This window comes from Pyxicephalus adspersus, chromosome 5 (assembly GCF_032062135.1).
Source record: "Pyxicephalus adspersus chromosome 5, UCB_Pads_2.0, whole genome shotgun sequence".
Taxonomy (NCBI): domain Eukaryota; kingdom Metazoa; phylum Chordata; class Amphibia; order Anura; family Pyxicephalidae; genus Pyxicephalus; species Pyxicephalus adspersus.
This window is the reverse complement of record NC_092862.1, coordinates 14,198,076-14,210,840: the sequence shown is the minus strand read 5'-3', so window position 1 is coordinate 14,210,840 and position 12,765 is coordinate 14,198,076. Positions and strand designations below refer to the sequence as shown.

Sequence of the window (12,765 nt, the reverse complement as noted above, 5' to 3'; positions counted from 1 at the left end):
AGACAAGTTCAGGTTTACAAGGAATCCAAGTTCACTTAAATATCCTGGCACTTAAAACCTAGTGGTAGACTGTTCAAAGTTGTGCAATAACCTACCACACACTTCAATAGGACCTACAGTGCTACACAACCCATTTAAGTCTATAGGACATTCGTGTGCTGGGGTGGGTATCCCAGCATTGGATCATTAGCAGCTGGGGTGCAGACAAAGCAGGAGGTCCCTGCAGCTGGAAGAGGTAAATAAACACTTGTAGGGGAGATAGCTTAGCTTTGTATGTTTAGGGGGCTGAAAGTTTTTTTCTATTTGTAATAAACCTGAGCTTGTCCTTTTAAGCAATTACACAGCTGCAGCAGCCAAGACAGAATTAAAAATGAAACATGTGTGGTTTATTATATGAGGTTCCATTAATCCATACAACATAAATATGTTTGGTCACAATTTCCAGTTAATATAAGTAATTTTACATATTGCATTACATAGTAAAAAGTCTACAAAGACATCAGTGTTGCACTAGAAAAAAAGTTCCCGGTGCAAGAAGTAATTCTGCAGCACTATTAAACAAGCTTAATCTACCAGTCTAGCTGCAGCAAGAACAAGATTTCCTAACACAGACACCTAACAACATTACTGGACATCGGACATGTGCGTGACATTTAGGATTAAAATACTACATATATTTTAAGTGTCCTGTTTAAAAATTAATAAATACAAAAACAAATATAAAAAATATACACCACTTGAGAGTTACATCGTTCGATTTAAATCTCGCTTTCAAACGTATGCAAGTACGTCTTCAGGGAAAGGATTTCTGTGTAGCTGCGATTGGTCTTTCTAAAGAAGTCCAGTCCGGTCAACTGTTCAATGTCTTTAACTCGAGCGGTGTGCATCTTTAAAAGTTCTTCCACCCATTTTGATTCATCTTCAGAGTTCTAAAAGAAGGGAAATTGTTTTTTTTATTAGTTTGGGAAGTAGCACTGATTAAAAAAAATACAAATAAAATAAAACCAATATACATGTGATAAAACATGTGACCCAGTTCTCCACTAGTAGGTAATTCTGTGTTGATCCCCATGCTGTGATAAGGATCATCCAACCCCCTTTCTTTGGATTCATTAGGATGCCCTCTGAGGGCCATTGTGACCCTGAACTGTAGCCTGTTTACCTACTGGTAAAACAGGTAATATATGTACTGTATCTATGTATTAAATTTATTTCATCTGTGTATTTAGACAGAGTTCGGCTTTATGGAATTTATGGGTTAAGCCAAAAGCTTTAAAGAAAGTTTTCCAAGTAAAATAAGTCAGCAACTCCAAGGGCTATATTTATAAAACAGGGAATCTGACATTCCTTCAAACGTTCCGTGTTTCAATGGCAGTATTCAAGGGAATGTCAGGTTCCCTGTTTTATAAGTAGAGCACTAAGTGTCTATGGTTAAGGCAGATGAACTTGATAAGGAGTTCTTAGAGCCATGGGGCCCAAGGTATCTCTTCCAAAAATCAGCATAGAACAGGAGGAAGATAAACCACCAAACAGTAAGCAAAAGTGTTGATCTATTCCAAAACTAAGATTTTGTTCGTTGTAGACAAGTAATATTTCCACCCCATATTTTATTGCTGAAACAGAAACTTTGAAAGTAATGCTTCAAACTTGCCAATTCTTCCTTCAGAATAAATGAAGATGGATGTACTTAGGAGCCACTCATTTCATGCGGCTGTCACACGTCTGGCATTGATGTACTGCTACCAAAGAACCCACATCTGAATATTTTACTGCCCAAAGAATACATTTTATTTTCAGAAACTGGGTCTCCTAAACCTTGTACAGGCAACTAATAATTATCACCAATAATGACCTTAGAAATTAACAAGCACCTGGACTACAATTGTCCTCTTTAGCAAATCAGTCATTTTATGATTCAGCAGGGTGGATGACTAAATGATGTCATGGAACGCCAGTAATAATGCCATATATTTATCAGAGAACAATTTAAAGAATTGTTTCTAATTATAAAAATCTAGCATCTGCAAGGAGCTTTTAGTGTGTCTGAATCTCCTTCTTCAACAAATAATGGCCCCAGAAAATGTGCAGGTCTATGACTTAAAGCGATTTATCCCAGTAATAGGACAATAAAAACATATGACCCATGCAGAATTTAATTCCGCCGAATTATTAAGGATCATGACCAAGAGAGAGGGAAAAGTTCCCCTGAGAACTAAGACCCAAATGAAATATTGGCCGGATCTAATCCTTCCCTACTCAGTCCAAGCTGTGCATGCCCCTGGAACCAGCCTTACATTGGGAAAAAACAGCTTTCACTTTTACATTCAACTGATAATTAAAATATTTGCCAACCCTTACAATGAACGTCCGCACAAATGCAAATAAAATACCCAATTAACTTTCCATAGACATAGTTTAGCCCTGTGGACATTAAAGGGTTTTCTCAAACAATGGTTACAGCAAGTCTGTTTGGATTACTATCCATTCCCCACATTATGGAGGTGAGGGCGAAAGAAGGCAATATATAGTCCTAGAATATTTTTTGTAAGAAAGCTGCTCCTTCATACAAAGAAAACACTGTAAACCATTGGCTCTGGAGCAAATGCAATCAAATAGCTCTTCAATGGTAGGGACAGATTTCTGTAGGCTAAAGATGCCACACAAAGTCACAGTGACTGGTGGGCATGGTAAAAGTTGGTTGTTTCTTCAAGACATTTATAGGGATGCCCTATCTTTCTTTTATATCTTTCAGAGTTTCATTCTGGTTTTCTGCATTCAGTCAAACTCACGTAGCTACATTATGTAAACTATGTTTTGGTGACTGCAGGTCCCATATTGAAGCCTAAATGTTGAAGTATCTCCACCAAGGAAAGGCAGCCCAAAGTTCCTTGGTACATTGGCCCCCTTTTCTCCTGCACAGTTCTTCCTTGCCTCCATGGAAGCCATACAGGGAGTGAACATTAAAGGGAAAGTTTGTTACTGGTACCAGAGAAAAATAGAGAAAAAAAAAAGCCTGAAAATGAAAAAAATATTGCAGCCACCTCACCAAGGATTAAAGGGCTGCAATATGTTGCGTTTTTGTTGTTGGTTTCAGATATTCCCAATTGGAATCAACCAACTCTTGTATCTGACCATGGAAGATGGTAGTTTTATACATTTTAAAAAATCCAAATAGACATCATTTAGCCGTTGGATGTGTATTCTTGATCCAACTGTTAAATGAATATTCAATAACCATGCACAATTGACGTGGCAATGTGTTTATACCTACGGAGGTAATAGAAAGCATTAAACACCTTTGGTAAAAAATTGTAAGCAATCTACTGGAAATTCCATCCAGGCAGTACAATTTTTTAGTTAACCATGGCATAGCAATTAGGAGACTGTATAAACATATACATTGTTTCCCAATTCAACCGTTCCCAATTCCAGATTGGACAAAAAAGTTTAAGTACCTTTACAGGCCGTATATAAATCAAATAGCAATAAAAATTGGTATACCATTAAATGGAAATACATTTTTATTAAATTTATTGGAAAAATGAGCCAGCATTTGCCATCTAACAAATAAGGCTCAGCAATTGTGTTTTTTCATGTTGGACACTGGAGCATGAGACTGGTATATTCTGTTGAATGTCAAACTGTCTTTTTAGTTTGCTCTCTAAAGGCTTATCATTATCCATCTTAACTAAATCAAACAAGTTGTACACAGGCAACATCTGCTTCTTATTTTTCTGCAGGCAGCCTATTCTTTGCATAGGTCACACACATCCAGTTGAGCTCTCAATTTCATACTCAAACCGTATGCGGTCATTGGTTTCCTGGAAATTACATAGAATAACACAAAGCAAAAAATAATATTTTGAATACTGTAGAAGGCAAAAAGAAATAAAAATACAGGCACAATTGGTAGCCAGTTAGGATGACTACTATCTAAAGCCCCCTAGGTCCACTCATGGAGCTTGGCAGGCTCTGTAACCCGTCAAATACCACATAAGCAGTGGGGGCTGCAATACAAAATCTCTTGCTTATTTTTTTTTTTCCTCCTTAGAAAGCAATAGATGTACTCATATTGATCATTTAGTGATCCAATGTGGACTAATAAATGATATGGTGAAGAGCGGTATCAACTCTACCCTTCCCCCTAACCCAGATTTTTTGGTAACATACAAAGCAGTTTACACTTGCACATGCTACATAATCCCTGATCTAGGGTGAAATCACCTTTGAGATCACAGGGGGTGTAGGTTGACGAAAGCTTCATAAATGTAGCTCCATCAGGTACAATTAAACAAGGTAAATATCTCTTACAGGCATTATAAGAAAACAGTGTTCTTTTGTCCATTTTAGGTGCTTTTGGGTAATTTTTTTCATAATTCACTAATAATCTGGTAATTTAAATTAAGTTTGTCAAATGAGCAAGTTTTAAAAATAGTGAAACCTGCAAACATCAAAGAACTTCACAAAGCACTGTCAGGTAAATTGGGCCATGATCTCACAGTGGGGACAATATCTCCCACCTGACTCCAGTAAACACTGCCTAGCCAAGTTACATTTATTGAATTAATAGAGTTCTTTTGTTTGCTTCAATATAATATGGCAGAAATGTAAATTAAATCAGTAGATGTAGTAGCATACTTCATCTAACCTGGAATTTTAGAATGGGAAATAATGTTAGTTTATAAAGAACCAGGGCAGCACTTTTGCTCAGAAGTTAGCACTTTGGCCTTTGCAGCACTAGGTCCTTGGTTCCAATCTCGGCCAGGACACTATCTGCATGGAGTTTGCAGGTTCTTTCCATGTTTGCGTGGGTTTCCTCCCACATTCCAAAAGCATGCAAAGTTAGGTTAATTGGTTCCCCCCAAAATTTACCTTAGACCGTGTTAATGACATTTGACTATGATAGGGATATTAGATTGTGAGCTCCTTTGAGGGACAGTTAGTGACACAACTATGGACTTTGTACAGCACTGTGTAATATGATGGCGCTATATAAATACTGTGTAATAATAATAAAGAATGAAAATGTAATAAACCAACATTTGTCTATTTAAAGACTCCATATTTCCATATGTAGAGGCCAAAGAGTTAAATGTTCCAGGTTTGCCGATGACAAGAAGAACGTGACTTGTTTTAATATAGGAAGATCACTTAGTGAGCCACATGAAACACAAAACCACAGAAGGAAGTAGTAGACATGGAACACTGCTAAGGACAGACCTCAAAATTAATCAAAAGCAGTTTAAACACTGATAGTTGGACATCTGGTGCTGACAAACATAAGTGGAGTGACTGAGAAACACAGAAGAAGACAAGAGATAAGAGTAAATTGCTCCATGCTGGAGGCAGTGTTTGGTTACTCAATTCTAAAGGGTTTATTTTTCCTCTTGATTGGTGAAATGTCAGCTAAAGTTTAACTTTAGACAGTCTCTACCATGAAAAATAAAGAGGAGGAAATATACTAACCATCCCCTTTGACCTGACTTTAGAGGAACCCTGGGGACCGGACCTGGCATACTATAAGAGAAACAAAAAGTTTTCTGCTCAAAATATTGTCCTTATACTTTACACTTTACACGTTCCCACACATCTACACCTCGTAGCCAAAAAGAAATCTGAATCATCTTGTAGAGGTTGTTTTATGGGCAAAAACTTTCGAGCTGCAACAAGATTTTTTTTCTAATAGGAAGGGTTGAAACTTGTCAATAATGTCAAGATAAGGATTGTTTGTATTGAAGTTAATAGTTTGGGGCACTCATTAGGCTTTATATGTAACTTAAAAACAGATAGCAAGATTTTTTACTGAATATATCTTTTTTTAGATTTATTTTTGGCTAAGTTGTGCAGTGCTGAGGCAAATAAACATTTAGGTAGCAAAATATTACATATAGAGTTTAATAGGGCTGCTTGGTTTTGTGACCTAGGCTCAAACTTTGGCCATTTTTACAAAGGGGAGGATAATGTATTATCCAATAGCAATTACATACAGTTAAGATAATTGTGCTTCAAATACAAATGTAAATGTTTTTTTAACCCCAACTACCCAACCCCATTTACTGTAGCTTGCCTGTTCAAACACTTTAAATGGGGCCATGGCTCAGATGGACATGAATAAGAGGACCAAGCATGGAAGTTTTTTTTTGTTTTTTTTATTGCAAAGGCTGCCATGGGGGGAAGGTAGGATGTACTCAGGTGTACAGTTATCCATCAGATCTTTTTGTGATCAGAGTTTAAGTGCCCAGCCTATTTAGCAGTGTCAGTATGTATAAAGTTGACTTCAAAACTTCACTTTCTGAAGGCTTTCTGTCAGACAGATTACTGATAATTATGAGTAGGAGTATAAGAATTGTACATTTCTAGATCTATCATTCAGGGGTAATTAATGTTCCTACAGCAAGGGGCATTCAACATTTGGACTTAAGCTATATTGCGGTCACAAAAACAGCAAACTTGCTTTTTTCTCTTAAAAAGGGCAGCTTAACTATAACCTCCCTAAAGCCCTGTAGAGGCTTCCAATGGATATCAGAAGATTGTCGCTGGAAATTATCTTTTGTGATCATTTCCATTGACCAATGCATAAACAGTAGTATTCTGTTCTATGATTGGGAAAGACCACTATGGAGGAAAGCATATCCTTCTCTTGTCTTTCCCCCTCTCCAGTCATTTGTCAATCCATCATGATTGAGTGATGACCGACATCAGAAGACTGCTGTACATATGCCAGATTTTGATGAGAACAACTGTTCATCTGGGTGACAATTATCTGTATATGGTTGAAGTTGGCAGGGGAAAGGGGAACGAGTGGCATGTTTTCTCATACGCAGATGTTTGGGGAATTTCCTTGCTTCGAGATGCCAAGCAGATCAACAAGGAAGATTATTTTAGTCTGCTGCTGAAGGGGTTGCCATTAAAGTGAACCTGTTACTCCCAAAATGAGACATAATTTAGGAGAACACTAAATGGTTTAATCTCTCTCCACTTTATACAAAAATAAAAGAGTTTTGCATAGTTCCTAATATAAACTGTATGTAAATGCTATTGCATACGCTGTACATGGATTCCATACAACAGAAGTTTTATGGCTGGGTAGAAAAAAAAGTTCTGAAATGAAGGACCTAGGAAATGGAATGGATAAATCAAGAAAAAAATGACAAAATGAACATAAAACAAAACAACATACATATAAAGAACATATACAAAACAGAAAGACAAAAGTATAATAACAGGCAAGCTGACAATTCAGACAAATACATGCAAAGTGTAAAGGTTTATTATTGCCGTTTAGTTATTAGTGGTCCTTTTCGTAGGCATGCAATATTAGTTCAAAGTTATTTATAAGCATCAGTATTTTTAGCATCCCTAGCCATCCAACGAAGAGAAATGTGTTTCTTTTTTCATAAATGAAATCACATTTAGTAAAAATACAAATGCTTTGAAGCATTGTATTTTTTTTTTTAATGGAGCTTCAACCTAAGAGATTTTTTGGCATATATTAAAAAATCTGGCATTAATAAGTATACAAGTGTGTAGTTTAAAATTCATAGCTATAGTTGGTAAAAAAAAAAAATTTAGATAAAAGTGGAGCCTGGTGGGCTGTCAGTGCCTAATCTAGGATGTTGTTGATTCAATTTAGGATCCTCATACTATTCTTTCCTGCTCCGCACCTGTCCTTGAAGTTTTGGATGTTCACACCCAACTTTAGTAAAGCTACGTACACACTTCCAATTATTATCGTCGGAAAACGAACGACGAACGTTCCTGCACGATATATATGAACGATCGTATAGCACCGATCCCGCACATAGAGGTAACGACACGATCGTTCGTAGATATTGTACACACAATAGATACGATCGTTTAAGCGATAGAGGAACTATGTCCACGACAGGAAAGTGAACGGACGTTCGTTCATCACGCATGCTCTGACCATGGACGATCAACGAACGACCGTACACACGAACGATGTTCAACGATCGTCGTCCAATCCGATCCGCCGGTCCGGTCGTTCGTTTCCAACAATTTTCCTCGTTCGTCGGCGTCGTTGGTTACTTTTTTACCAACGATTTTTTGCCCAATCGATCGTTCGTCGTTCGATTGGAACGATAAAAATTGGAAGTGTGTACGCACCTTAATTCTAACATCTGCTGTTGCACTTTCCAGTGTATAAAATAATTTAAACCGACAAGGCGAATAAAGACACCATATATTGGCAGGCGGGAGGACCCAAGAATCTAAGCGAAGGATGTGAGAGATACAACCCACAGCCACAAACTAGAATACGTTTTTGGGTGGAGCACACTTTTTTAATCTCTGACCCCCATCTAGTATGTTTGTTACCAATGATACTAATGATTTGCAAGAGGAAAAAAAATTACATTTCAAATAGATTATCTTTTTCAAGTAGAATTCATCTTATTTCATTGCTAATTTTTGATGCACAAATACAAAGCCTTTTGTTCCCCCAAAAAACTTTCCCCTATTACTTTTTTTGTGTAGTGTACAGCACATATGTTATGCTGTTGTGGTGGGTTACATGATCATTGGCCATCCAATACCTGAAAAACCTGGCAATGACGATGGCAGCCTGATGCTGGACTGGTGCAGGATGCTTCAAAAAAGGTAAGTGTGTGCCAAAAGTTTAGCCCCACCGATAACTTTAGTTCCACATTAAAGTTGTGTGTAAAATTAGATCAATCCAGTAACTGAAGAGGAGCCAAAAGGTGGGACTTGTAAATATGGAACTGAATAATATAAGTATTATTGTTTTAGCCTAAAACCTCAGCTATTCCTTCATGTTAAATGCATCCTACCCATTACCCAGCTAAAAATGGTACCCTTTTTCATGACAAAGTAAAAAAAAAATAAGAAAATGGATATTATCAATAACTAGATATAGTTTTGTAGAATTGCAAATCTATCACTGTCAGTTATGTGGTCAGAGCTGATGCTTTCGGCATTCTCGCGAAAATTTCCTCAAATTTCCGATGGATCCGCAAAATTTCCGCAAACCGATTTCGTGAACCGATCAGAAGTTCCAGGAAATCAGCACAGGAGGATTTCCAGGGCTTTTCCTTTCCTCAGCCAATTTAAAGAGCACTAGAGGTTTCGAATGGCGAGACTTGTTCCCACCTAACCTCTAGTGCCGGGGATTGCACACTAAGCTGATCAATGAATGCAGCCTTGGCACAGCCCTGGATTTTTTTTTTTTGAAAAAAAAAAAAATTTTATATTAAAATTCTATTTCGTTTGGCAAATTTACACCGGTCATTCTTGTTTACAATTTTGGTAAGCGAGAACAAATTCCCTGCAAGATTGAATTCTAAAATTTTGTTCACTCATCCCTGGTGGTCTCTGCCAAACAGAAAGGACAGTGTTCATTGATTCTTGATTTGTTTTTTTGGCTGTGCTTTTGTGGCTGGCTACAGAGGATTTTTTCAATCCAACAATCACAGCATAAATAAATTTTAGACACAGCAGGATAAATTTTAGACAAAGCCACGGGCCAAACTTGAAACTGAAATAGCATCGCTACTACAATTTCCTGCGTCTATAAACAGTCTAATGCGGGGCCAGAGAGGCCGTTGGTCTACAGATGCGAATGATGCCGCTACTACAATTCCTGGCATTACTTGCATTTATAAAACGGTCAGATGCGGGGCCACGCATTGGCAGAGAGGTCGGTGGTCTATAGACGCGAGTGATGCCAGGAATTGTAGTAGCGGCGCTATTTTAATGTAGTGGCAGCCAGCTGCAACTCATATTTAGGATTCCTTTGGGGGCCAAAAAAAAAGGACGTTGCGGGCCAGATTTTGACACCCCTGACCTAAAGCATATATTAGGGCGGTTGTCTTAAGGCCTAAATTTTTTTCAGGCCTCCATCTTCCTTTTTTTGTTGATTGATATCTCTTAGCATAAACTTGCTTACACCCACTGGGTTGAGGCAATATATGATGATGCAAACATAAAAAGCAAAATCTCCATTTCAAAATCCTTTTGAGCCTAGAACAGTCTTTACCAACCTCCCCCCACGCCGATGAACCCTTAATTGTTTAGGGAAGCCCTGTTGAAATTACATTTATTGAGTGTCAGTGGGGAAAAGGCCTCTTAAATAGATTGCCATGTTCCTCACAGTGATGCCTAAACTGCCACCTTTATAGGCAACTGAAAACAATGCCAGAATCATGCAACTGGCTCAACAAAAGTGACTTTGGCCCCAGTACAAAATAGGCTTAATTAAATTGGATCCACAGATGAGGAACCTCTAAGCAAACCTTTGGAGGAACCCTAGAATTCCACAGATCCTTTGTTGAAAATGGCTGTTCTAGAGCAACCAACTAGAATGTAGTCTATGAGCCTATCACCACAGACTTCACATTTTCTGGTGATACTCCCAAGTAAATCCCAACCTTTACCATTCTCATTCCAAGCAAAAACATTACAATTTTTTGCAATTATAAAATATCCTCAGTTAAAAGTATTAAAAGTATCATAGCATTTACATCATATTTATTACAGCCAATATATGATATCAAGCAAACAAGCCATTTCGCCATCATGCAGGAGTTTCCAAAGCTTCTAGAATTAAACAGGCTGGTTAATTCAACGCGATCATAAATTCCTCATTACATCAGGCATTGCAATATTAAATGGTAATGTACTGATAATGCAGTTTTCTGTCCAGGCAGAAGGCAGTCTTCCTATGACAACCCAAATTTCCCCATCATTATCCCATTTTGCCATACAGAAATAAAGGGGAGAGTGTGGTTGTTATGGGCAAGCAGAGCAATTTTTCAACAACTTTAATTCATAGGGGCAATTACTATAGGCCATTTTTTATTACTGCTCTGTAAATAGACTCAGTCGTCTAATATAGCAATGTAAATGGACAACAAATTTTGACTTCTTGGCTCTCATCACATCTGAGTTCTTTTACAGCATATGTATGAGAATAAATAAAATGACATTTAAGTGGAACGTTAGAAAATATTTCACTAGATATCTGAAGCAAGGATGAGATCAAATGGAATTAGGACTAATAGAACGGCAGTATAGTGGAATTTGTAATAGTCTTTGTACTTATCCCACACTATTTATTCCGCAGCATGTATTCTTCATTTAAGGGGTCAGTTCACCCAAAAGTGATCTTGTTGATGAAGGTATAGGCAGATCTCCTTATGTATACTCTAGCAGGGGGATCTCCTTGTCATAATTCCAGAATCTGCTTCTGTCTACCCGGTTGTTTTGAGTCTCCTCCACCTTCGACTATTCCATTTCTTTTTCCAATATTTCCCATCATATAGAAAAAAAATAGAAAAAACCCAGTAGGGATGGTGGGAGGAACTTATAATGACCAGAGAAAGGGGTGCAGAATTGGGAATTCTCAAAAGGAGCTCACCAAGTGACAAATATTTTTTTTGAGTGAACAGACCCCTAAAAAGTGTAAAACAACTCAGATGTAGAATAATAGGGGACAATCGATATAGTGCTTCTTTGATTAAAACAAAACGTATTATATATAAAGTCAAAGTGAACTTACATTGCAGCTTTCATCGTTATCTGGCCGGTGAGGGATGATGAATGACATTACTGATAATCTGCCATCGCAGTTGTCTGCCGCCTGGGTATAATCTAAACAGCTGGTGATTATAGAGTAGTAGTGTGTTGGGACTGGTATGAATCCTTCTACAAAACTGGGGAAAAAAGAAATGAGTACAGACTAGTTCAGGTAATGCATTTCCATCATGTGCAATACACCCACCTCATGCAATACCCAGAACAGCGGGTATCTGGGCTGGGTATCCTTAGAGCTCTGTACACACACAAAGAAAAGCAGTGTAGAAATCCCAAATTTTTTTCACTCTAGAACAGCCATTCTCAGCCAGGGTTCCTTCAAAAGGTTAATAGAGTATCTGTGCCTCTCAGTTCAGTTACTACTGACATTAATGATTTTGGCTATCTAGAAAGGTCATAATCTTTCTTCTGGCCAACGATGTTTAGACCTTATGGCCCACAGGCTAATGTACCATGAACTGGGCATGCCAAATATTGACAAAGGTTCCCCAACACCTGAAAGTTACTTCGAAGGTTGAGAAAGGCTGCTCTAGATGAACGTATCGGTACAGCTGACCCTAGATGTCCTTCAGTATACTGCCATGCTGGATCATTAAATTACTGACAGCTAATGGCTGGTATTGTATTCTGGAAGGATTTATCAGGGCATCTCCGGGTCATCCACAAAAATTTAGTATAGACTGTGTATGGAAGAGTGTGAACCACTGTCAGGTTCAGGCTGTCTTGTTGGACTCTCTCATGTCTAGTCTGGCCATGGCATTTACCCAGGGCCATAGGGAGCACTGACAAAGACATATTTTCTTATACTGCCCCCTTTATCCAAAACAAAGAATAAAAAATTTGGGGTAAAAAATAAAGTTTGATGCTAGAGCCTTCAGAAGGCTTTGACAGCAAAAATAATCAATTTATAAACTTACGTTTTAATTTTGTCAGAGGTGTCATATAAGCCATCGTAGTCATAGTCAAATATCGGCCCAGTAATGACATTGACACCATTCCTTTCTGATGCATAGCGTTTCACCAGGACCCTCTGAAAATAGTTCCAGATCTCTATTAAAAGAAAAAAAAAATTAATTACCTAAATATAAATTAATTAAAAAAACCTGCAGTAATAAAAACTATAGGACAATAATTTTATATGTTTTTCACCATCTATGCTGTATATCACCATTTTACTAATATGTTATTACATCC

At 37.7% G+C, this 12,765-nt stretch overlaps 1 protein-coding gene across 9 annotated transcripts in view; it reads right to left on the bottom strand.

Moving 5' to 3' along the window:
- Positions 1-364: 364 nt before the first annotated feature.
- Positions 365-12,765, bottom strand: part of ENPP2 (ectonucleotide pyrophosphatase/phosphodiesterase 2) — a 77,891-nt gene continuing 65,490 nt past the window's right edge. For 5 of the 9 annotated variants that reach the window (XM_072410693.1, XM_072410692.1, XM_072410696.1 and 2 more), the window contains 4 exons: positions 12,489-12,621; positions 11,537-11,690; positions 5,467-5,517; positions 365-929 (listed from right to left, as the gene is read on the bottom strand). In XM_072410693.1, the coding sequence (XP_072266794.1) occupies positions 759-929; positions 5,467-5,517; positions 11,537-11,690; positions 12,489-12,621 (509 nt within the window). In that variant the 3' untranslated portion in view covers positions 365-758. The remainder of the gene's footprint in view (positions 930-5,466; positions 5,518-11,536; positions 11,691-12,488; positions 12,622-12,765) is intronic. The other 4 variants (XM_072410694.1, XM_072410698.1, XM_072410699.1 and 1 more) reach the window with 1 other exon arrangement.